The sequence below is a fragment of the Boleophthalmus pectinirostris genome, unplaced genomic scaffold (assembly GCF_026225935.1).
Source record: "Boleophthalmus pectinirostris isolate CB_2022bp ecotype Guang Dong unplaced genomic scaffold, ASM2622593v1 HiC_scaffold_10, whole genome shotgun sequence".
In the NCBI taxonomy this organism is placed as follows: domain Eukaryota; kingdom Metazoa; phylum Chordata; class Actinopteri; order Gobiiformes; family Gobiidae; genus Boleophthalmus; species Boleophthalmus pectinirostris.
Genome location: NW_026570971.1, coordinates 32,962,624 through 32,988,551, shown reverse-complemented (window position 1 = coordinate 32,988,551; position 25,928 = coordinate 32,962,624). Strand labels below are relative to the sequence as shown.

The following is a 25,928-nucleotide window of genomic DNA, read 5'->3' as shown; positions in this document are numbered from 1 at the left end:
GTAAGAACATTTTTGTTTTTTCAGCTTAATAAAACACAACCAAACACAAATAAAGACATACTTTTTTAAAATTCAATTTTTTTGGTTAAAAAGTTGCATACTGTGGCTTTAAATTTGGGACTACTATTACTACTACTCAAATTATGCAAATTAACTGACACAGCTATTGATGCTACACCTTTTTGGTTCCTCTTCCCACTGTGAGTAAGTTTAGAAGTGACAAAACCTTGATAACAATATGAAATGATGGGTTTTTTTTTTTCCTGCACCATATGATTTAGTTTGTCTCCTTTTTGTTTCCATCCTTTGAAAATACCAGATTTTGTGCACTATTTAATGTTTTGTCCATCAAATTCCATTCACTTCAAATTATAAATCAGATGTTTTGTCTTGTTACCTCTTTAAAGGCACACAGTGTAACATTTCTGGTAGAGGTTCTGCCATCTGATTACCTCCTAAAATGTTCTACAGTATGGCATTTAATTTAACTCCATGGAGACAAGCAGACCACATCACCAGACCAAGTTACAGGTCAGATCTGCGGAGAAATGGACCCGCTGTCTGAAATATGCATGTTTTGTGGTAGTTTTGAGAAATAAAAACACCTGTAATTAAATACATACAACTTATACTGGTATTCGTTTAATGCCGTACTGTGGAACATCCCAAACAACACAATAAGATCACCATGGAGACAAAGAGGTGGCACCAGAAAAGTTAAACAATGCACCTTTACATTAGTCTTTACATTTCCCAAATATTTTTCTACTTTTTGCGTAATTTCTTGAACCACTACTTTATACTCTCTACTATATTTTGAAGTAACAGTACTTTAAAAATACAATAACACAAAATAAAGGACAAAGTGTGTTCACGTGATGTGCCTTTACCTCTCTGTAGTGTGACTGAACACGTATGAAATTTACAAGGTGATAATAAAAGCAGAGCCTGAGGAAACACAGATGGGTCAGACAGAGTAAAGATGACTCCACTCTCCATTACAACTGTGAATCAGAGCCGTGAATCACACGCTTTTAACCTGATTATCTTTGCTTTAATTCACTTAAGTTTAGTCATCCACTATTCCACATGTGTCACTGTCTCAAACACATCCACCGCACACAGTAAGAAGCCGATTACAGTGAGAGAAAACATTTAAAATAATTTCATTCTGGTCACAACAGCAGAAAACAAATCTTATATTTGAGAGGTTACAGTATCCAGGACAATTTGCCAATATTAATATTTATATATAATCTTAAAATCTATAGAACAGACAAAATTTATGTGAAGTAGGGATGGGACGAGACAAAATATCCAGAAGATACATACATAGATATATCCTGTATTTTCTGCTCTATTAGACGCTCTGGATTATCAGGCACACTGTCATTAAATGGTCTATTTTCGAACTTTTTTCACAAATAAACCGCACCGGACTTTAAACGAAACCCAACAGTGTGATGGGTGAGTGTTTTTGTTTGTTTGTTTGTTCACAGTGACTCTGGGCTTTGTTCAGTTGTGGCGTGTAGGGAGGGTGTTGTTTGGGACCACTGGATTGTCGGCGTGTTCGCAGTGACTCAGTTGTTCAGTTGTGTCTAGAAGTGGCACATTGCACTTGCTTTTTCGGGTCGTTCCTCTGTTCCGTTCCATTCGTCGCCTGGAGTGATGAGTGTGTCTGTGGGTGTGTTTGGCTGTGTGGTCACTGTCTGCTCCGTGTATGTTTGTGTGTTCTGTGGGTGGTGCGGCTTTGTAGTTTACTGAAGTTGTGCTGGGACACCTTCATGTATAGGGCGCTCTGGATTGTGGGGTGCGTAATTGTTTTTTGATGGGGTTGGAGGCTTAAGAGTGCGTCTAATAGCCCAGAAAATAAGGTATGTATATAAGATACATACATTTCATGGCTCAGTTTCCAATTTTGGACTCACAATTTTATTATTTATTTCATTTCATGGGTTTGTTTCCTTTTTAACAGTAAGAGATGTAACTCACCAACATGTAGCCCTTTTTATTCTCAATCCGAACACATGGAAAAAAAATCTCACAAGATCATTTTCCTCATGTGTGGTCGATCTTGTGGCAATTTTGTCTCATGAAATCTTGTGGCATGAGATTTTGTCCCATCGATCATGTGAAGCTATAGTGAACGTTTTTCAAATCTACTTTTTCCTTTTGTAATAATAAATGCATTTATGTGGGATGTATATTAATATCTTCACTCATTTAGTCTGCTCAAAAACAGAGTTGATGCACTGAGGACAGGCCACATGGCATGCTTCCAGCTCCATCGACTCTGGCTCCCATTGATTTACACTGGTAGTGTCTCACTTCTCTTTCCTCGCTTCCTTCTCCTTAAAAGGCTCTATTCACGCTAACGCCACAAACCAGGAAGACGTTTGGAAACATGCAACGACAGCTTCCGGAGGGCTCTGTTCACGGTGAGAAGTCTGACCAAATCTAGGAAAAATGAGAAAATGGCCCAGTTTTCTTCATCTCCATGTCATTGTATTCTTTCTTTTTTCCTTTTATAAACTGCCTATTCATTTGTGTATTATAATTTTTCTTACTAAAAAATTTAAAAAGATGTCATTGTAGTGTTCTGTTTTGTTCGGCAGATCAACAGTTACAACCATCGGCCTGTGAGTGACTTGTTTGTGAAAAGCGCTGCTGCTAAATCCAGTTTATCACATGCCCAGTATCAGTAACTACACAGACAGTTGTCGTCGCATGTTTCCAAATGTCTTCCTGGTTTGTGACGTAAGCGTGAGTAGAAGCGTGAATTCCTCTCCTCGATTCTGCAGGAAATGGGTGAGGAAGTCCTGCCCACAGAGGAGACACAGGGAGGAGAGAGGAACTCAACTCCTCACTGAGACCAATAAAGTCTGATTCTTTTCTCTGGTGTCTGCTCCTGAAGCCTTGCTCAGGTTTACCGCTTCCTTCTGTGGTTTTCTTCGGGGACACCACTTAACATGGCACGTTTGATTGACAGCTGAAAAATGGAGGATCAAAGAGAAGGAAGCAAGGAAAGAGAAATGAGACACGGGCATTTAAAAACCATAGTCCCTCTCTGTGACTGCTGTGAATCTCATCATTTTGGTCTTAAAATGTTCATATTAACCCGCTCGACATGATCCTGGTGTTTCCTATTCCTAATATGGAACTCAGGTATAACCGCCAGCCTCCATGAGCTTCATTTGACTGGAGCCGAACACTACAGGTGACATCACACTTCATTAGTCCACTTCTCTATGGGACAAACTGGGACTGACACACGGACTCACACAGACGGAGACAGAGAAAAAATATCGGTGCTAAATATTTGCTAAATTTTCAATATCGAACAGAAACCGATATCTAAGGAAATCCTCCAATCAGACTCTTCTGGATTCAAACAAAATGGCACCAATTACACAGATACAGCATTCAAAAGGGGTTTAACGATATCCAAGTCTCACGATACGATATTGTCAAACTGAATATGCTCCTTTTTCCTCTTAAAATGCCTTGACAAGACTTAATCCAAAGAACTTTGACTTAAAAGTGCTTATTGTGAGAACTCTGATGATACGATATCATGATATTTCAGTTATTGTTACATCCCTAATATTCAAACAACGCAAGGTGTGTGAAGTGTATTGCCTAAGGACACAACAGTATGCTCTTGGTTGAAGCTGGGATTGAACCACTGATATTCTGGTTAGAAGGCAAACATCTAAACTCCCTCTCACCTTTGTCCTTGTGCTCCGTGATGCAGTGGCTGATGGACTGGCTCAGACCCAGGGTGGCTGTGGAGCGGATCGGCCCCAGGATGGACTCCAGCGTTGGGGCGTTTCTCTTCGGGATGCCCCCCTGGTCCTGGCTCTCCGCCCCCTCCGTGTCCCTCTCCTCTCCCCCGCTCGCAGCGCTGTCCTGGGGCTGCTCGAGCTTCCTCAGGGCCTCTATGGTCAGTTCATCCAGCTCCCTCCCAAAGTGCTTCGCCACCGCCTGGAGCTCGTCTTCCTCCTCTTCATCGCCGTTATCCGCTTTGGTCGCAACAAACATGGCCTCCTCCAAGTCCTGCACGGGCACTGGGAAAGAAATGTACAGGATATTTATTGGTAAAATTACAATTGTGTCACACCCTCCTATTCATGGGTTTCAGGTTATTTGTATTTGCAACATTTTGAGAACTCCCAATCAAAAGATGAGAATATGGGAGGGCATCTGACACACAGGGACACAGGAGGAGGGGAGGGCATCTGACACACAGGGACACAGGAGGAGGGGAGGGCATCTGACACACAGGGACACAGGAGGAGGGGAGGGCATCTGACACACAGGGACACAGGAGGAGGGGAGGGCATCTGACACACAGGGACACAGGAGGAGGGGAGGGCATCTGACACACAGGGACACAGGAGGAGGGGAGGGCATCTGACTAGGGGTGTTAAAAATATTGAAATATTGATAAATTGTATTGTTAAATTTCATGATACAATATCGATATTGAGGGCTGCTGTATCGATATATCGCCAAGAGTATTTTTAGGTATATTTTACAAAATTAATTCATGAAAGAGCTACGATTATATTGACATTTTCACTGTTTTGAATAAAATTGGTGTTTTTCATATTAACTTCGCACAAACTAAGGCTGCGTTCACACTGCAGCCTGAAGTGACCCAAATCCAATTTTTTGGCCTCTATGTTCCTGTATCTGATCTTTTAATGACAGTCTGAATGACACAGATCCGATTTTTTCAAATGCGATATGCGATATGTGCTCCTGAAACCGATACATATCTGATCTTTTGACATGCAACTTCAGTGTGAACGGCCAAAGTGCATTCATCCACCTACACGTTATCAACAAGACACAAACGTCACTATTCTGCACTGAAGTAGGGGAAAACTGTTAATGAACTCACTGAGGTGAAGCACATCACCACTCACCACTCTTGGCTCCGTCTCCACATCCACACGTTCCTTTCAACAGACTGTCCCACAAAACACCATGGCCAAAAACCTCGACCTTCTCCTTCTCAATCTCCTTAAAACATGTAAGTTGTTCATGTTCTGGCTCTGGTACGAGAGGAACTTTAAAATCTCCAGGTGCTCAATGCTGCGTTCATGTTTGTGCAACTTCTGTAAACACAGAGACGCTCGCTGTGGTTGACGTCGTCGTGTCTCCAGTGCTCATGCAGGACACTTTTGGGCCATTTAATGTTCACACTGGAGTCACATACAAGTCGCATTTAATTGGAAATGTGAACGACCTCGCAAAAACATTGGATTTCACAAAAAAATCGGAATTGAGCGTTAAGCCCTGCAGTCTGAACATAGAATTAGTAGACTTAAGACTTTTAGTATCACAGCCATGATTTAGTCTTTGTTTTTCAGTGAACCGTATCGAATTGATTTGAAATATATCGTATCAAATCGTACTGAATCGAAAGTGTACTGTATCGAAAACCGTATGGTATTGTGGCCTGTGTATCGAGGTATGTATCGTATCGGCAACTCGTGAATGACCCAGCCCTACATCAGACACACACAGAAATAGGGCATCTGACAACATTTTGATGACCTTTCTCTCAATGGAGTTTATAAACAGGAAGCTGAAGCCCATAGATAACCGTGTGTCAGATGTCCTCCCACCCTCCTGTGTCCCTGTAGTGTTAGACTGAGGCTCTATTTAATCTGCAGATGTTGTGATTTGTCTGATGCCCTCCCAGATGCTGTCGTGTGGTTGGAGAAATAAAGCAGAAGAATGGACTTTGCAGTTGAGGAAAATGCTCAGTTTTCCGTGTTGTAGTTTACCTTCTCTGGTGTAGGCTGCGTAGATCCCTCTGAGTTTGGGTCGACTGTTCTGGAGCTCGGCGTCGATTTCATCCTCAAATTCATGAATCTCATCTACAACAAAATGAAAAATGAAGTAATAATGGAAACTGTATTAAATGTTGAAATGTCATTTTAAACTCAAATTCTTACCTTCGATCTCATCGTCTATCTGCTTCTTCAATTCTATCTCCAGCTACAAGAAGAAAAAACTAAGCACTAAGTATAAAATGAATAGACTTAAAGATTTTGATACCACAATAATAATAAATCATATTTATTTAGACAACAGAATGTAATTTTGAACATTAAATGATAGTACTTTTTCTTTTCTATTCCCATGTGTCTTATATATGTGTGTAATCCCTCAGTGGTCCAGTAGGTTCCATAGTGTCCGTGGGTGTATACACGTCTATGTGCTCTTATACTTGTTCATCATTCTAAACACATTCAGGAAAGGTTTCTGTCCTGTGAACAGGACTTTTTTACTATTTTTCATATAAATCAATATTTATGACAAACCTAGTAGGGAAAAAATGTGACTGTTTTTGTTTTGTTAAATGGGACTGATTAAAAGACTTATGTTCAGGAAAAGACATTTGACGTGCTGTTAGCATGCTAGTTGTTGTTGTTAATTTCACAGTGAGGCCAAAACTCTGCTCTGGTCTCAGAAATTTAAGATGGTAAAAATCAGCTACAGTTCCTTAAAAGATTTGACTCAAAGACTGTTACATACTACTACTGTAGCCACAGCTGCCCTGGAGCAGACTGACAGAAGAATGGATTCTAATTTGCCCCATTGGCCTTAGTGCAAAGGTGCTGCGTTGTGTGACTTTTCTGGTGGAGGTCTGTCAAATGCTTTTCTGAGAGGAGATGTTATTGCTTTGTCTGGAATGTTTCACAGTGTGGCATTAGATCTTTCTATCTTTATGGAGACCAAACCAAGTTACAGGTCAGATCTGTGGAGAGGCGACCCCACTTACAGTCAGAATGTCTGTTTTTTTAGGGATTTTTGAGATGTAAAACCACCTGTAATTAAATACATGCAAAGAAGAGCTGTTAAATGTCACACTGTGGAACATTCCAGGCAGAGCAATGACATCTCCACAGAAACAAGTAGGTGATGGACCCTTGACCAGAAAAGTTACACAGTGCACCTTTAAGTTCGTTCTAAAACATACAAATATAACTGCTCCTCACCCCCTGATATTTCTTCTTCCTGAGTCCAGCGGTGAAACATGGAGGGTCACACTCCTGATCCAAGTCCAGCCTCATGAACTCCTCGATGGTCATGTGACTGGTGGGCGTGTCCTCAAACTCATTCAGCCTAAACAGGAGAAATAACACCACAAATACAAGAAGTTTTTAAAAACTTTCAGATACACCAATAAGACTCCCAAACAAAACACAGATTTGAAAAATGTTTAAAGCTCAAACTCAACCCTGTCTGCTGTCCCCTCACCTTTTCCTCAGCGTAGTTTCACACACTTTCACCACGTCCACGATTTCTTTGATCGTTCGTCTGAATTCGTACATTCGAGCAGCCACCAGGAGAGCTGCAAAAGAATCGGTCGGTATAGTGGAAATCATTTAGTTTAAAGGACATATTTCGGACATATATGAAACTTTGACATGCCTTTAACTGTTCAGTTCAACTTAATGTGTTGTTTTGAGAAACGTAATCAGCTCTGATCTAAAACTATTAAACAAAAGCATCAGAAACGATTTGATTCTCCATTTTGTGTGGAGTTTGGAGCTTGGTCTGAAAAGCATACATTAATATTACATAAACTGCAGCTCATTACTGCTCTAATGAAGTTAATCTTCTGTAATGGGGCGTCTTAAAGGGACAGTTACGTAAGAGCCATTAGACTCAGCTGACTCCACTCAAACATACAGGCGCCGGCTCCTACACACACGTCCAAAACAGAGTAACAGCATTAAGCCGAAACCAGGCTCCAAACTATGGACCAAGGGCCAAATGCAGCTCAGAGACTCAATGTTGACCATACTTTTACTTTTTTTTGCAAGTTTAAAAAAGCTCCAGCATCATGAGCTCAGAGTTTGCTGTGAGACAAAGACGTTGTATTCTGGTGCCAAGTTTATTTATTGGTTTGGAGGTAGTTTTGTTAAGTCAATAGAAGTTCGTGTGGTATATGTATTACGCACAAGCATAGCATTACCACGGCAGTACCGTATTTTCTGCACTACTAGGTGCTCTGGATTATAAGGTGCACTGTCATTAAATGGTCTATTTTCAAACTTTTTTCACAAATAAACCACACCGGACTTTAAAGGAAACCCAACAGTGTGATGGGTGAGTGGTTTTGTTTGTTTGTTCGTTCATGGTGACTCTGGGCTTTGTTCAGTTGTGGCGTGTAGGGAGGGTGCTGTCTGGGACCAACGGATTGTCGGCGTGTTCGCAGTGACTCAGTTGTTCAGTTGTGTCTAGAAGTGGCACATTGCACTTGCTTTTTTGGTTCGTTCCTCCGTTCCTCGCGTGGAGTGATGAGTGTGTCTGTGGGCTGTGCGGGCGCTGTGTGGTCGCTGTCTGCTCCGTGTGTGTTTGTGTGTTCTGCGAGTGGTGCAGATTTGTAGTTTACTGAAGTCGTTCTGGGACACCTGAGTGGATTCGTGTATAGGGTGCTCTGGATTGTGGGGCGCGCAGTCGTTTCTTGGTGGGGTTAGTGGCTTAAGAGCGCGCCCTATGGTGCAGAAAATACGGTACCTGCTCCACAGAGTCCCGAGGGCCTTCGTCCTGTGTGCATCCAGTCCCTCTTCATCCTCTGCACCAGCCTCAGCGCCGTCATGGAAACCTCATGATTCTTCTCTCCAAACTCCAACATCTGAGCAAAGCGTGGGATGTACAAACACGGGTCTGAAACAAGAGAGAGACATGTTTAAATACTGTTTAAAACTATAACAAACCGACCAAACTAAAGCTACAACATCTGAGCAGAGGCCGGGATGTACAGGCACAGGTCTGTGGAGAGGAAATGAAATTAATCTGGCACAAAAGTGGAACTATCACTGAAAAAAATTGCAATTATCAACGCACATTACACTCACATTTTTCTTCCTCGCCTGATACATCTGCAGTTTTGTTTAGTCCAATTCGATCACCATTGATAATCCGTGATGAGCTCCTCTGCCTGAAGTAAAACCAAAACCACTGAGTACTTCAGTGTTTCCGCCCCTGACCACTTCACAGCCCACATCCTGCTCCAGATCCTCCTATTACTGACCAGAGGAGAACCAGAAGAGCAGACAGAAGAGCAGAGCCACAGGAGGAGAGCCACAGAGGAGAGCCACAGGAGGAGAGCCACAGGAGGAGAGCCACAGGAGGAGAGCCAGAGGAGCAGAGTCAGAGGAGCAGAGTCAGAGGAGGAGAGTCAGAGGAGGAGAGTCAGAGGAGGAGAGTCAGAGGAGGGGAGCCAGAGGAGGAGAGTCAGAGGAGCAGAGCCAGAGGAGTAGACAAGAGTAGACAGAAGCAGAGCCAGAGGAGGAGAGCTAGAGGAGAAGAGCCTGAAGAGCAGAGCCAGAGGAGCAGAGCCAGAGGAGGAGAGTCAGAAGAGCAGAGCCAGAGGAACAGAGCCAGAGGAGCAGAGCCAGAGGAGGAGAGTCAGAAGAGCAGAGTCAGAAGAGCAGAGCCAGAGGAACAGAGCCAGAGGAGGAGAGCCAGAGGAGTAGAGCCACAGGAGGAGAGCCACAGGAGGAGAGCCACAGGAGGAGAGCCAGAGGAGGAGAGCCAGAGGAGCAGAGTCAGAGGAGGAGAGTCAGAGGAGCAGAGCCACAGGAGGAGAGCCAGAAGTAGAGCCAGAGGAGGAGAGCCAGAGGAGCAGAGCCAGAGGATTGGTTCATTGTTCTTTCTTGCTTTTAGTTTTTGACAAAGGACTCATGTATCTTTAGTTGTCTTTAGTGGAAAGTCTATGGAGCCAACAGTAACAGGAGCCACAGTCCCATCCCCCACCTCTCTCTCTCTCCTCTCTCTCTCTCTCTCTCTCTCTCTCTCTCCTCTCCTCCTCTGCTTTGTCCCCCTCTCCTCCCTCTCTACGTTCTCTCTCCTCTTTTTCTATAGTAATAATAGGTTTTCCACACACAGTAGTAAGTCTATATATTGTGCCAAAGAGCTGAAGACGAGAGGACAATGCTGCTTTAAACGTGAACTGTTCAGTAATTACCACTGTGAGGAGATTAGACCAGAGGCACTAAAGAAACAACACAACAAAAAGTCTAATGGGCAAACTTGAACCACTGTTACATTATACAGTTTATAATTAGAAATCTATTTTATTCCACCTTAACAACTTGTAACTTTTAACTTCAAGAAGGTTTAAAATCCGAAATAATGAGTAAGTTATCGCTATTTATTTAAACCATGTTATAATGATGTTTACTCATGTCTGAAGCAGTTTAATGTCTGAGTAATATAGCAATCTCCCCACGTATTGTGATAGCACTCTGAAGGGGAAGTGACTTAGCACGGGGAGCAAAAACAGAGCATCAAAAACAAAAGTGAGATTTATTAAACAACTTATTAACATTTTCAGCAAGTAGCATTTTCAAAACAATAAAATGTAACACAGTGATTGAAATATGTTAAGTGTTGGCAGATTAAATCCCAAAGAAGTTAAATATCCACCCACCTTCCAACTTTAAAATAGAATGTAAACAAACAACTACTAAACCTTAAAGCCAGTGCTAAAAAAGTCCACTGTTCATCCCAAGTACAAGTGTTACAAACTCTTGATACCAAAAAGAGTAAAAGGTTCTAACAATGTGATTTTGTGAAATGACAAAAACTCCACAGACAAGGTGTGTTTTGCTCAAGGACACAACACCAGCCACGACTACTTTAAATACATTTACTCTCGTAGTATGATCAACTAATCATCATGAATACAGACATTTGGCAAAAAAAAGAAAATATGCTCTCTTTTTTTTTTTTTGCCACTTCTTTGTATTTTTTTTTTTAAGTATTTTGCAGAGATTTTAAGAACAATTAAAGAATGAAATGTGATTTTGATAAAGAATTTTAGCTGATTTTAAATGATTCAAGTGATTTCCTAAATAAAAAAATAAAATAAAATAAAAATAATAAATAAATATGCTCTTTTAAAGGTGCAACTTTTCTGGTAGCCTGATTGATCAGCCGGTTTCACTTCGTACAAACCGTCTGACTTCGCAGCGTTTTTGTTTGCTCGACAGTAGGTGGGTACTTTTTTTTATTTAACCAATCACTGCCAACCAACCAGTCGTGACATATAGAATGCGCCGCTAATGGGGCAAACTGGTATATTAAGCTTTTCCCAAATCCTGTAGGAAGAAGGACAATAACGTCTTTCCCCTTGATGAAATTCACCAAACATTCTCTTTATTCCGGCTTTACATCCTCAATCTTAGGAATCGTTGCCAACACAGAATGTCTGGCTCTTCACTGATTGGCTGGTGCCCAAACTTGCACTTCCGGGGTTTTTGGCGAACCTTCTAGTGTATTCTGATTCCCGACCTAGTAGGTGGAGAGAAATGAAATTGCGCGGAGGCACTAGATGGCACCAGCCTGGCTAACTGATCTCATCATTCACTCAATCATGGTGACACACTTTTGTAGTCAGAGCTGTCCTGGGGCAGACTGACAAAAGCTGCCCATCTGCTCCTCTGACCACCACTCACACTCACACATCATATTCACACAGAGCCAAGTGTCTTGCACAAGGACACAAAACACACGTTACAGCTGTGAATCTTCAGAAATGTGTGAAGTGCTCAAAACCACTGAGCCACTGCTGTCTGAGTTTAGTCCTGGTATAGTTCAGGTTTAGTCTTGGTTTAGCCCTGGTTCAATCCTGTTTTTTAGTCCTAGTTTAGTCCTGGTTTAGTCTTGGTTTAGTCCTGGTTTAGTAATCGTTCAGAACAGAATTAATACTGAAAATCAATACTGATTCAGTCCTTGTTCAGTACTGGTTTAGTCCTGGTTTAGTCCTAGAGAGAAATGAAATTGAACGAAGGCACTAGGTGGCAGTGGACTGGCTACTTTTCTGGTTGGGGGTCCACTAGATGCTTATTGTTCTATAAATGAGATGAAACAATTATTTTGGGGGAGTTAATATCTATAATGGACATTTATATTTGTACTAGTGTGGAACTTTTAGTTATTTTTTGTACTGTAATATGATTTGAGGTGGAGAGGGTTGAATAAATGATCCATTAGATAGATACAAACCAAGTGCAGCTCATGCTTTAGACATTGTACATTTATAATAGGAATAGAAAAAATATTACTTGAACCAACAATGAATTCCAATAGAACCAGCAGTAGCATGTTTTAGAATTGATAATAGCCTCTAATGAATATGTTGTACTGTGTTGAAACAGCCTTTCACTACTGGGACAGTTCTTTGTACAATGCCCCAGAGAGCGCTGTGATCGCTACGCACGTAGTTCCCACAGCTGACCAGGGCGTGGGGCAGATAGATTCCCTTTTAGATTACATTTATTTATTTTTGTTCCATTGAAGCAGCAGCGGGAGCCTCGACCGATCAGCGGGACGTGGGAGGACCTGTTCGCCCCGTGACGCACTCTGCAGAGCGGCTGTGGGCGGCGCCATGGCCCGCCGAACGTCACCGCAACACCGGAGCCTCATTGGCCGGGGGGAAAGCTTTGGGTTGGGCATCTGAAGTGAGGATCACGACTGGGAGAAAAACACTACAGAAAATATACAGCACGGGCAAGAAAAAAACTCCACAAACGACTATTTACCACGGAGGAGAGGAGACGCGGATGAGAGCGGAGACTGGAGTCGTTTTTGCCCGATGTCGTGAGCGGGAACGCGGGAGGAGTAGCGCAGGATTACCGGGGGGAGAAGCAGCGGTCGGATTACACTGAAAAGGGAAAACAGCGGTCCAGAGGGGATGAGGTGACCGCCACGAAGCCTCGGGAATACGGGATAGAGTTGTGCGTAAAGACGGAGAAAGGACGTTTTTACGCAGCGCTCTTGGATCTATTTCAAATGTTGTCGTGGTGATAACTGATGTTTTTACGCATTGGGGAGCTGTCAGATGATAGTTTCACCCTTCTAAAAAATACGAGACCGATTTGAGTTGAGCCCAAACCAACCACCAGTCTGCTGCCACCGACCGCTCCAGTCCGAAAAAGTCCGAGTGCGGTTCGTCGTTTTCCGGAGAGGAGCGGTGGATTGAGCCGATGCCAACGGCAGATTGCAGGTTGCTCCATCATGGCCGGGTCATGAGGTGTCTAACCTGCCTCCTATTTTTACCAGAAACCCTCAAAAAGTCGCTGAAAATCGGTACGCTCCCAGGCAGGCTCCCGCTATGTTCTGAGCTCCTGACTCTCTCACTCAGCCTCAAAAATAAGAAGAAAAAACAGGCGCAGGAAAAGAAGATGGCTGCAGAGTTGTACCCCGCGAACGTGAACGGCACCGCGGGCCTCCAGAGCGGGACCACGGTGGCGGACACGGAGAAGCCCAAAGAGGTGCAGGTTTGCCAGGCGAGCAGCAGCACCAGCGCCGCAACCACCCCGACCTCCAACCAGCAAAACATCACCAACAACAACACGGTGGAGCCGGCCAGCTGGCAATGCAGCCACCCCACGCTCCGAGAAAGGTAAACAGCGGGCAAACTTTGCATTTTTACGCACGAAAACACGACAAATACGCGTACAAACGACATTAGAGCGCAGATGGGTTATTGCAATGACATGACAACGTAATGTATTCACGATAGCGCACTCCAAAAGGACACTGCGTTCGTTCCAGCAGTCCGCATCCTTTTTACACCGTGAGAAAGCAAAACAGTGTGCGTAAATGTGCTTTTAACTTTTGAATTCGTAACCAGATAGTTCTCAAAATGACCTTACTGCGCGGCTTGGTTTGTAATCGGAGACTGCAGCGTTGAGTTTCGCTGTTACCTACTCCAACGAGGAGCTACGTGCAACACAAGCAGTTTGCAGCCGCCACCAGTCGCTGCAACAGGGACCAGACGCCAAAACGAATGATGCATGTTCTTAAAATCGCGTAAAGGCTGACTCAAAACGTAATATACATTTACCCCCCGTCAATAACACGATGCGTCAGTGGAATTCATAGGTTATAGCGTATTCTTTAAAGGACACAGCGTTCATTGCGTGTTTGCTCCCTACTCAAAGTCAAACTAAAGTAAACATTGCACAAACGTGAGAATTTCCACTCAAAGCGCTTCAAGAATGTCATTATAATGCAGTTGGGTGTAACTTGAAACAATTGCGTATTGAATTACACACAGAATTCACCTTTATCACGTCAAAAGATATGACTTGCACTATAATCAGTCTTGACTCTAGTATGTCTTGAATTTGTGCTCAAAACTATCAGTAAATAACTACGGCGTCAGATTAGTGTCAGAAAATGTAAAATTGTTCCAAAGTTGGTCACGGTTACGCGCAGGGACAGTGCAGTGGCTATAGCGCAATGTGAAAGGACAAGACGTACGCTGCTAAAAGCTCCCACCCTCCTCGTGCTCTGGCAGAGGTAAACACACAACAAAGTGAAATTTGGCTGCAAAAAGTAGCTCCAAAACGGTGTCATATTACAGCTGGAATCATATGACAAAGAAGGGACATTAGTACACTTTTTGTTATCACTCAATTGTCCCTTTATACAGGTTTTGGTCCTGATGTTGGCATGGTTTAGTCCTGGCTTAGTACAAGTTTAGTCCTGTTATAGTCCCGGTTTGTTGATTGTTTTAAAACAAGGTTTATTCCAAGTTTAGACTTGTTTAGACCTGGGTTAGATTTATTAAAAAGCTCCTAGAGTTGGATTAGTGCATTTATTAACGACTTGATCCTGGTTTAAGAATGATTTTGAGTGGGTTCAAGTCCTGGTTTAGACCTTAGTCCTACTTTAGTCCCGCTTTGGTCCTGTTTTGATCCTGGTTTGGGTCTGTATTGGTGGTCCTGTTGTGGTCCTGTTTTGGTCCTGCTTTAGTCTCTGCTTTGGTCTTGGTTCAGTCCTACTTTTAGTCCTGTTTTGGTCCTGGTTTAGTCTCTGCTTTGGTCCTGGTTCAGTCCTACTTTTAGTCCTGTTTTGGTCCTGGTTTAGTCTCTGCTTTGGTCCTGGTTCAGTCCTACTTTTAGTCTTGTTTTGGTCCTGGTTTAGTCTCTGCTTTGGTCCTGGTTCAGTCCTACTTTTAGTCCTGTTTTGGTCCTGGTTTAGTCTCTGCTTTGGTCTTGGTTCAGTCCTACTTTACTCCTGTTTCAGTCCCTGCTTCAGTCTTTGTTATGTAATGTGAATAAAGTGCATATTCAAATGAGGACGTGCATTTAACCTCTGTAATCTGCAGCTACAGTGAGTTTTTCCCTTGAGTTTCTCAAAGTCACCTTGTATAAGCACTAACCAGGTCTACATCAGGACTAAACCAGGCCCAAACCAGGTTTACATCAAGATTAAACCAGGCCCAAACCAGGTCTACATCAGCACTAAACCAGGACTAAACCAGGTTTACATCAAGATTAAACCAGGCCCAAACCAGGTCTACATCAGGACTAAACCAGGACTAAACCAGGTTTACATCAAGATTAAACCAGGCCCAAACCAGGTCTACATCAGGACTAAACCAGGATTAAACCAGGCCCAAATTAAGTCTACATCTGGACTAAAACAGTACCAAACCAGGACTACACCAGAACTGAACCAAATCTACATATAGCAAGACCAAACCAGGACTAAATCAGGACCAATCAAAGTCTATATTAGACTAAATCAGGACAATACCAGGACTACATCCGAACCCTACCAAGACTAAACCAAGTCGACGTTGAGAGTAAACCAGGTCTACAGCAGGAACAAACCAGGACTGAACCAGGACTGAACCAGGACTGAACCAGGACTGAACCAGGACTACTCCAGGACTAAACTAGAACTAAACTAGAACCAAACAAGGACCAAACAAGGACCAAACCAGGACTACACCAGGATTACATCAGGACCAAACCAGAACCAAACCAGGACTAGAGCAGAAGCAGCCTACAGCTACTCTCCATCATAAAGGAGGGGGCCTCACAGAAAACACACGGGACATTTACATTTCCTCTCCTCTTTCACATTTAAACACTCGTGGATTTGGGCGACAGACTTCGAGACATTATTTTTATGTAAATCACCTCAAACATGACTCAGGATGTAAACAGGACACACGAACTGAACAACTCCTCTCACTAAAACCTTATTTAAAAGAGCCGCTTCATTTGAGGCACACTTAAATTCACTTAAAGATTCATTATGTAACTTTTCTAGAGGAAAGTCAGCTGTGGAGATGTCTTTACTTTGCCTGCGATGTTCCACAGTATGGCATTAAATGATTCTTATTTGTTCTAGCTTTTTTGTTTTTTTCTCCAATAAAATGTGTTATTATTAAAGCGTCTGGCTCGCCTCTCCAAAGATTTGACCAGTAACTTCGTCTATTGGCATCACCTGCTTGTCTCTGTAGAGTTGGACACTTTTAATGCCCTACTGAGGAACATTCCGGGATAAGCAATGACATCTCCATGGAGACAAGAGATCAACCGTGTTTTAAATTTTTATTTTATGGCCAATGCAGATAACAATTGTTTAGAATCCAGAGCAACCGATAACTGCCAATATTTCTGGAATGATGTAGAGACAGTTTTGATTATTTTCCTCAAATTATGTCATTTAAATTTACTTCAAACTCACTCACATCATCTCTTTTTAATCGCAAACTTTTAAAAGAGCTGTGTAGTCATGTTTTGTGCTTCGTATTAAAGTGTTAAATAAAACTTTGTGAATATTTTTTGGGCAGCAGATCAACAAACTAAAAACAAACTTATCGACCTGTATTGATCTTTCTCTGATGGAGACTAGAAAGTTACAGAGTACTGCTTTAACTTGAACTTCATGTACAAGTATGTTAATTTAAAGACAATACAAATGTAAAGTAAAGTGTATTTACGTTGTTGACATGTTTCACCGGTGACAGTTCTGAATTTGGCTTGCAGCAGCAGCCGAAACATGTCAACAAGGTAAATACACTTTACTTTCCACTTGTATTGTCTTTAAGTTAAAATACTTGTACATGAAGTTCAAGTTAAAGCAGCTCTTTGTGACTTTCTGGAGAACTTAAAGAAGTTAAAGTACATAAGAAGACAAAATGAACATCTTTGGCCAAATGAATGAAAATCTGTTTACTGGCACCTGCTCGTCTCCATGGTGATATTATTGCTGCGTCTGTCGTGTCGTCTGTTTTGATATTTTTCTGTAGCCGTATTTCGCACTTTCAAGTTTTGTTTTCGTGACAGGACTAGTTATTGCTTTGCCTGGAATGTTCGTCAGTATGGCATTAAAGTTCACTGCCTCCACGGAGACAATCAGGCTGAGTTACAGTTACAGTTACAGCCTTGAGGAAAATGCATGTTAAGTAAAATACCGTGAAACAATCCAAACAGCGCAATACATCTCCATGGAAACAAGAAGGTGACAGACCAGACTCCACCAGAAAAGTTCCACAGCGCGTCTTTCCGTTGAAATCTTGCGTCGCCATGGTTACGTACGGCGCAGCGATGTTACATAAACCGATATCTGCCTTTGTTGAACCTAAATGTGAATATTTTCCCAAATGTTGAAAATAGCTCATGTCTCTAGGCAGAAGGAGGGAGTAGGAGTCCTGGTTATGCAACACTAATTCTCTCCATCTCTCTCTCTCCCTCTTCTCCTCTCCTCTTTTTTCCTCACTTTCTCTGTGGATCTCCCCTTTTTTTTTTCTCAAACTGTTCCCCGATTTTCTTTCCTCTCTCCATCTCTTTGGGTCCTTTTTTCCTCTCACTGTCTGTCTGTCTCTCTACACTCTCATCTTTCTCTCTCCTCCTCCTCTTTTTCTCCCCTCTTTTAACTGTCACATCCTCTCTCTATGCTCTTTCTCTCTCCCCGTCTCATCTTTCTCTTGTTCTTTTTAAACTCCCTCCTTGTTTCTCTCTTTTCCCTTGTCTTGTTCCTCTTCTCTCTCCTTCTCTCCACCTCTCTCCTCCTTCTCTCCATCCACAGAAATGCCCTGATGTTTAACAATGAGCTGATGGCGGACGTGCACTTCATAGTTGGTCCACCGGGGGAGTCGCAGAAGGTCCCTGCCCACAAGGTAACACCAGAGTCGGGTTTGGGGAGACGGGAGAGGGGGGTGAGCCTGGAGGAGTTTGTACAATTATTATGCAAGGATTTAAATGTGAGCTTTTCTCATTCTGCTCAAGTTTGTCGCTATTATTCTGTCTCCTTTTCAAGTTTAAAGCCATATTGTGAAACTTTTTAGGGACAAGCAGGACAAATTGTACTTTAAAGATGCACTCAAGCAGGATAAGTTTGTACAATAATTATACAAGGATTTAAAAGTTCAGGAGATGGTGCCGAAGAAAGAAAATTTAGATTGTAATTATTAGGGACACCACAAGATCTGGTGAGACAAAATTCCTACAAAATCATGCAGACGTAAAAAAAAATCCGTGAAATTTTTTAGTTAAGTAGCCCTTTTTTTTTTGGATTGGTCAAAAAAAGGATTACTTATTAGTGAGTTACATCTCATAGTTCCAAAAAGCAATACTAGAACGGAAATAAAAATATAATATCAAATAAAAAATGTGGAGCCAAAATTGTAAACTGAATTGCAAGATTTATATATTAGGAATTCTGTTAAAATCTCTCTTTGTCTCGTTCTCATGGACCCAGTCTCAGATCTTGTCTCGTCTTGTGGAAATTGTGTCTCGTCCTATTCATTATGCACAGAAATTGATAGTACTGAGTTATATTTAGCTTTTTAAATATATCCTTTTAATAAAACAGAGTACTTTTCAGACCCCATAATTACTTCTACCCGAGTAATATGTAGTACAGTGTAACAGTTCTCTTCTTACTTGAATAAAAGTTGTGCTTCATCTTCCTGAGTCTTAAGTGACAAAAGTTTTATGTGACAATATGAAATTATTTGAACATTTGTGTTTCTTGCAGCTCCTTCAGATACAATTTAGTTTGACCTTTGAAAATATCAGATTCTGTGCATTATTTAATGTTCTGTCCTTCCAAATACTTTCACTTATTAATATAATATTATAAATCAGTTATGATAGTCACTCTTGAGTAGTATTGTTTCTAAATACTTTTTTTTACTCTCACTTGAGTCATGTCTTGGACCACTACTTTGTTCTTCTACGTGAGTGATATAATTTTTGAAGCAGTAGCACTTTTACTTGAGAACAACATTTCTCTACTCCAAGTTAGACTAAACAATTATAATCAGTGTTTGTTAGTAGAGCTGCAAGATTAATCAAAACTGAAATCACAATTTGAATGGACACAATTTGCAAATCACAAAGACTACAGTTTTTGAAGTCTCATAATTTCCTCCACAAACAGCCAGCTCTCCTGTCTTAATCTGCATAAATACAGCGAACCCTGTAGTTTAGATCTGTACAAACATGTTCTGAAATGTGATTCTCTGTTTATATTATGTTTCTGTTTTGTTTGTGTTTGTGAAATGATCTTAAATCTTGTTTTTGATTGTGTGTCTTCAGTACGTGTTGGCTGTGGGCAGCTCCGTGTTCTGTGCCATGTTCTACGGAGATTTGGCCGAGGAGGAGTCCGAGATCCAGATCCCAGACGTGGAACCTGCAGCTTTCCTCATTCTGCTCAAGTAAGTCACTATTTATGCGTTACGTTAATGTTTAATGTACCTTTCCAACAGAAAGTTGACTTTAAAACAGCATGGTTCATCAAACGTTATTGCGTTACTGATGTTATTGCTTTGTCTGAATGTTTCACAGTATGGCATTAAACCTTTCTATTTACATTGAGACCAAACCAGCCCAAGTTAGAGGTCAGATCTGTGGAGAGGCGATGCCGCTCACAGTCAGAATGCCTGTTTTTCTAGGTTTTTTGAGTTCTAAAACTAGCAGTAATTGAATAAATATAAGGTAAAGCTGTTTAACGTCATACTGTGGAACATTGGAAGCCGGGCAATGACACCTCCATAGAAACAAGCGAGGTACAGACCGCCAACAAAAAAGTTACATAGTGCAGCTTTAGGTTAGATAACACTCATACACTGACTACCCTTCTCATTTAATTGAACAAAACTACTATTCGAGCTCTTCTCTCTCCCCAAATACTACTACCGTATTTTCCGGTCTATTAGACGCGCTCTTAATCCTCCAACCCCATCAAAAAACGACTGTGCGTCCCACAATCCAGAGCGCCTTATACACAAATCCACTCGGGTGTCCCAGCACGACTTCAGTAAACTACAAAGCCACACCACCCACAGAACACACAAACACACACGGAGCAGACAGCGACCACACAGTGAAACACACCCACAGACACACTCATCACTCCACGCCAACGAGGAACGGAACAGAGGAACGAACCGAAAAAGCGAGTGCAATGTGCCACTTCTAGACACAACTGAACAACTGAGTCACTGCGAACACGCGACAATCCGTTGGTCCCAGACACACCCTCCCTACACGCCACAACTGAACAAAGCCCAGAGTCACCGTGAACGAACAAACAAACAAAACCACTCACCCATCACACTGTTGGGTTTCCTTTAAAGTCTGGTGCGGTTTATTTGTGAAAAAAGTTCGAAAATAGACAGTGCGCATTATAATCCAGAGCGCCTAATAGTGCGAAAAATACAGTACTAACAATTCTGCTGCATCTAACACTTAAACTAGTATACTGTAAATAAATGTAAGTTTTGTCTCATTGTTCAAAATTACAAAATGCATTTCTACAGACTCACCTAAGCACATTTGAACATTTGTAGGAACTGTATGTATCCTGTCACATCTGAACTTGTGTCTCCAGAGCTTTCACCTGCAGACAGACACACATCCACGTTTGTCTAATTCTCAGTTTATGTTCAGGCCTCATGTGAAAGAAGCTCAGAACTTCCAGTATCCCCTCCCTGAGCTGCACAGGCTGCACTAGCACTGACTCATGATTGGTGCAGTTTCTGGGGTTTAGGTAAAGACCGTTCAGATCAGAGAGAGGCATTTGAGCTTTAAACACGCTGGATTTCTGAGAGACTCGTGTGCGGCTCATTCTGCTTTCTGATTGGATAATCGTCTCGAACCAAAACACCAAATTAGGATGTAAACATTTTGGCTGGCGACATGTCCAGTGTTTTTGTAACTAAGAATAAGTCAGCATTAAAATGGTTCAATCAATAAGAGCAGGTTGGTCAAGTTTATGAAATTTAAAATCAAAATCTTAATACAGTTCCTTTAAACCTCCAAATGTATACCCCCGTCTTTCTCTCCTCTCCTCCCTCTCCGTCCTCTCTCCATCTCTCCCTTTATTCTCTTCCCTCTATCCCCGTCTCGTCTTCTCCCTCCCTCTTTCTGTAACTTCAAAGTAAATTATCATAGAATTACCAGCCCTTCTCTTCTTCCCTCCATCTTCTTCCCTCTTTCCTTCTGTAACATTATCACAGAATTCACACCTTTTTTCATTCTCTCTGTCTCTTTCTCTCTCTCTCCATCCATCCTCTCTCTTCCCTCTATTCATTCTCTCTCCCTCCATCCTCTCTCCTCCATTTCTCCTCCCTCTCTCCCTTCTTCTGTAACTTCAAAGTGTATTATCATGACTCATTTGAAACCGAGTAAAGCCCAGATGTCTGTGCGTGTCTGTAATTACGGCTCGGGCTCTGCTCTTTGTTCACCCCTCTCCCCCCTCAGAGCCTCTCCGCGCTTTCAACTTAACTAAAAATAACTTAACTCCGGCGACTTTGTTGTGGTTGGAAAACGACTCTCTCAACTTCAGAAACTTTGTTAGTTTTTATGGGACTTCAAGACTTCAAATGTTCAAAATGGGGGGTTTCTAGGTCTAGTAAACGCTCGTTCAGTATTAGAAAGACAGAAAAGTAATTAAGATGGACAAGATAAAGTGAAGTGGTCTGTTTAAAACTGCTCTTAAGCTGTTGACAGACTCGTAACAGGAATGCACTACGCCTATGGGAAACATCCAAGCAATTATCCTGTATTTACTGAGATTCTGGAGATTGGGGAAGCAGAAGTAGACGGACTAAACCACGTGTTAAAAGTATTGCAATTACATTTGTGATTTATGTTTATAATTAGTCACGTTGTTTATAATTCAGGAGTAAAGACGTTTGAGAGAAGACTGAAATCTGAAATCTGAACATCACACTAAGCCGAGAATCCCGTGTATTTCAGAACATGTTTGTAGAGCCCTAAACTACAGATTTAGCAGCTTTTACGCAAAATAAAACATCGTGAAGACACAGGCAGGGCATCTGACGCAAAGGGACATTTCAGAACATGTTTGTGGAGCTTTAAACTACAGAGTTGGCAGTTTTTTTTATGTACAATGAGACAGGAGGTTTTGTTGTTTGTGGAGGAAATTATAGTACAGTTTGTTTCTGTGATTTGCCAGTTGCGTTTGTTCAAATTTCAGTTTTAATTTCATGTTCCTAAATTAAGGCCTTAAAAAGTCTTAAATTCTGTTGTCCAAGTCTTATTTTTTTCACAAAGGTCTTAAATTTCATTAGCCTATTTTTTGTTTGCTCAACTGGGCTGGAGTGCAAAGTCAAATGGAGGGAGGAAAAAAAAACAAATGAAATCATGAAACGTAAATTAATGTCCAATTTGGAGCATGCGCAAACAATACTTTGTTTTCTGGCGCTGGCAGGAATGATTAAACCATCAGTAGAGTGGAGGAAGACGTTGAATGGATCATGGGGAAGTGTAGGTTTAGTCCACAGTGGCTCTTAAATTCTAGATGTAGTACCGTAGTTGGTTGGTCATTTATTAGAATTGGATCTGGTGTTTTTCGCCCACATAATAGGTGTGATGTTGGTCTTAATTTTCATTAAAGTGGTCTTAAAAAGTTTTAAATTTGGGGTGGTCAAACCTGTGGATACCCTGCACGATCAGACTGAGTTTTAAAACAAAGCTCAGGTTAAAGTCTAAGAGAACTTCAGACAGATCAGTGCCCACAGTTAGCAACACACCCCCAGAGAGAATGTTGACAGCTGCAAATTATCAACTGTATGAAAAGTCACTAGGGATGTAACAATATCCAAATCTCTCAGTACGATATTATTACGATACGCATCTCACGGTCTGATTCATGTAAAAAACATATTTCTTCATGTTGCACTGAAATGAATCATGGGATATGTACTGTATTTTCTGCACTATTAGTCGCTCTGGATTATAATTATCATTAAATGGTCTATTTTTGAACTTTTTTCACAAATAAACCGTGTGGGACTTTAAAGGAAACCCAACAGTGTGATGGGTGAGTGGTTTTGTTTGTTTGTTCGTTCACAGTGACTCTGGGCTTTGTTCAGTTGTGGCGTGTAGGGAGGGTGTGTCTGGGACCAACGGATTGTCGGCGTGTTCGCAGTGACTCAGTTGTTCAGTTGTGTCTAGAAGTGGCACGTTGCACTCGCTTTTTCGGTTCTTTCCTCCGTTCTGTTCCTCGTCGGTGTGGAGTGATGAGTGTGTCTGTGGGTGTGTTTCGCTGTGTGGTCGCTGTCTGCTCCGTGTGTGTTTGTGTGTTCTGTGGGTGGTGTGGCTTTGTAGTTTACTGAAGTCGTGCTGGGACACCCGAGTGGATTTGTGTATTGGGCGCTTTGGATTGTGGGGCGCAGTCGTTTTTTGAAGGGGTTGGAGGCGTAAGAGTGCGCCCTATAGTGTGGAAAATACAGTAGTTCCCTAAGTTAATAGGCTGTTACTACTATAAAACCATGTATTTAAGCAAAGGAACTTGTAATTCAATATATTGTGACAGCTCACGATATTATATGAAACGATATCATGATATTTCAGTTATTGTTACATCCCTAAAACTAACCATTCATACAATGTCCTGTCATTCTAACACTTATTTTTTTTCTGTTTCTCTCAGGTACCTGTACAGTGACGAGATCGACCTGGAGGCTGACACAGTTCTGGCGACTCTTTACGCTGCTAAAAAGTACATCGTCCCTGCGTTGGCGAAGGCCTGCGTCACGTTTTTGGAGACGAGTCTGGAAGCAAAAAACGCGTGTGTCCTCCTCTCCCAAAGCCGCCTTTTCGAGGAACCCGAGCTGACGCAGAGATGCTGGGAGGTGATCGACGCTCAGGCAGAACTGGCCCTTTGCTCCGAGGGATTCTGCGAAATTGACCTGCAGACTTTGGAAATTATCCTGCAACGCGAAACTCTGAACGCTAAAGAAGTGGTGATTTTTGACGCGGTTTTGAACTGGGCAAGCGCTGAATGTAAAAGACAAGGTTTGGGGCCTACCATTCGAAACAGGAGAGAGGTGCTCGGGAAAGCGTTGTTTCTGGTTCGAATCCCGACTATGACGCTAGAGGAGTTTGCAAACGGAGCAGCCCAGTCTGATATTTTAACGTTAGAAGAGACGCACAATGTTTTTTTGTGGTTCACCGCCGCTAAAAAACCACAGCTGGACTTCCCGTTGACGCCCAGAAAAGGGTTGGCGCCGCAAAGATGTCACCGCTTTCAGTCTTCGGCGTATCGTAGCAACCAGTGGCGTTACCGCGGGAGATGTGACAGCATTCAGTTCGCCGTGGACAAGCGGATTTTCATCGCCGGGCTGGGGCTGTACGGGTCGAGCGGCGGGAAAGCAGAGTACAGCGTTAAGATCGAACTGAAGCGCCAAGGGATCATCCTGGCGCAAAATCTCACCAAATTCGTTTCGGATGGATCTAGCAGTACTTTCCCGGTTTGGTTTGAGAATCCCGTACAAGTCGAGCAAGACACTTTCTACACGGTGAGCGCGGTGCTGGACGGGAGCGAGCTGAGCTACTTCGGTCAAGAGGGAATGACCGAAGTCCAGTGCGGAAAAGTGACGTTCCAGTTCCAGTGTTCTTCGGACAGCACCAACGGGACTGGCGTGCAGGGAGGACAGATACCAGAGCTAATATTTTACTCCTGAATTCTCAAAAAAAAATAAAAATACTGAGAATAATTGTAAAACTGTAAAAGCCTTTAAAGGTGCATTGTGGAACTTTTGTGGTGGAGGGTTCGTCAAACACTTTTCTCCACTGACATCTTAATACTTTGTCTGGAAAGTTTCACAGTGTGGTTTTAAACCTTTCTATCATCATGGAGACCAAACCAGACCAAGCTGCAGGTCAGATCTGTGGAGAGGCGACCCCACTCACAGTCAGAATGTCTGTTTTTCTAGGTATTTTTAAGCTATAAAACCACCTGTAATCGATTAAACATAAGGTAGATCCGTTTAATGTCACACTGTGGAATATTCCAGGCAGAGCAAAGACGTATCCATAGAAACAAACAGGTGACGGACCCCCAACCGAAAAGTTACACAGTGCAGCTTTAATGAAATGTAGCAAACTAAAGCTGCGATCACATAAAAGTACTTCCATTTTTGAAAACTTGTGCCGGATGCCCTCCCCTCATCTTATATCCATGCGTTAAACTGCCCTCGCGTTCTCGTATATGCCTGTGTGTGTCAGATGCCCTCCCAGTAGATAAAGTCCACAGTTGCTTGAAATTAGATGGACAAACCTGAATGTGCCTGATTTTGACGTTTAAAAGTAATATAAACGAATTTCATTTGTACGCGATATTTATGACTGTGCCTAAATGTAATGTAATGTAAAAGCATAGCAAAAAATAATATAAATAATAATTATACTTTAAATTAACACAGCGATACTGCATCACATGTGACCTACTAACACCTATTGAAAACTGCAATGTTTAAAGAGGGGGTATTAACTTCTAACACGTCATATATTTCGATCACCATGTTACCTTTTATTGTTTTGAAAATGCTATATTCACAAAAGCAGCATATTAACATGTTTTATAAGCTTCACTTTCACTTTGGACGCCGAGTTTCACTTCCCATTGCTCCCTGCGCCAAGTCACTCCCCCTTCAGAGCGCTGTCACAACACAACTACTGCACATCGTATGAAACTACTGCATGGATGATATCGAAAACCTCTTCAGGCATGTTTTTGGTTACGGAACAACATTATAACAAGCTAAAAAACATTATAACAAGCTAAAAAAAAAAGAAGCATAATACCTAGGGATGGGACAAGATCTCGTGCCT

General features: G+C 42.1%; 2 protein-coding genes across 2 annotated transcripts in view; one reads left to right on the top strand and one right to left on the bottom strand.

Moving 5' to 3' along the window:
• The window catches only part of brf1a (BRF1 RNA polymerase III transcription initiation factor subunit a), a 113,216-nt gene that overhangs the window by 67,876 nt on the left and 19,412 nt on the right, over positions 1-25,928 (bottom strand). The window contains exons 7-12 of the mRNA XM_055158579.1: positions 8,545-8,694; positions 7,279-7,372; positions 7,017-7,143; positions 5,970-6,012; positions 5,799-5,891; positions 3,729-4,067 (exon numbers count right to left, since the gene is read on the bottom strand). Of these exons, the coding sequence (XP_055014554.1) occupies positions 3,729-4,067; positions 5,799-5,891; positions 5,970-6,012; positions 7,017-7,143; positions 7,279-7,372; positions 8,545-8,694 (846 nt within the window). The remainder of the gene's footprint in view (positions 1-3,728; positions 4,068-5,798; positions 5,892-5,969; positions 6,013-7,016; positions 7,144-7,278; positions 7,373-8,544; positions 8,695-25,928) is intronic.
• On the top strand, positions 12,510-25,892 carry LOC110153411 (BTB/POZ domain-containing protein 6-B). The gene is made up of 4 exons (XM_020917294.2): positions 12,510-13,438; positions 17,869-17,959; positions 19,383-19,501; positions 23,746-25,892. Exons 1-4 carry the CDS (start codon positions 13,020-13,022, stop codon positions 24,776-24,778), a joined length of 1,662 nt encoding a protein of 553 aa, XP_020772953.1. The 5' UTR covers positions 12,510-13,019; the 3' UTR covers positions 24,779-25,892.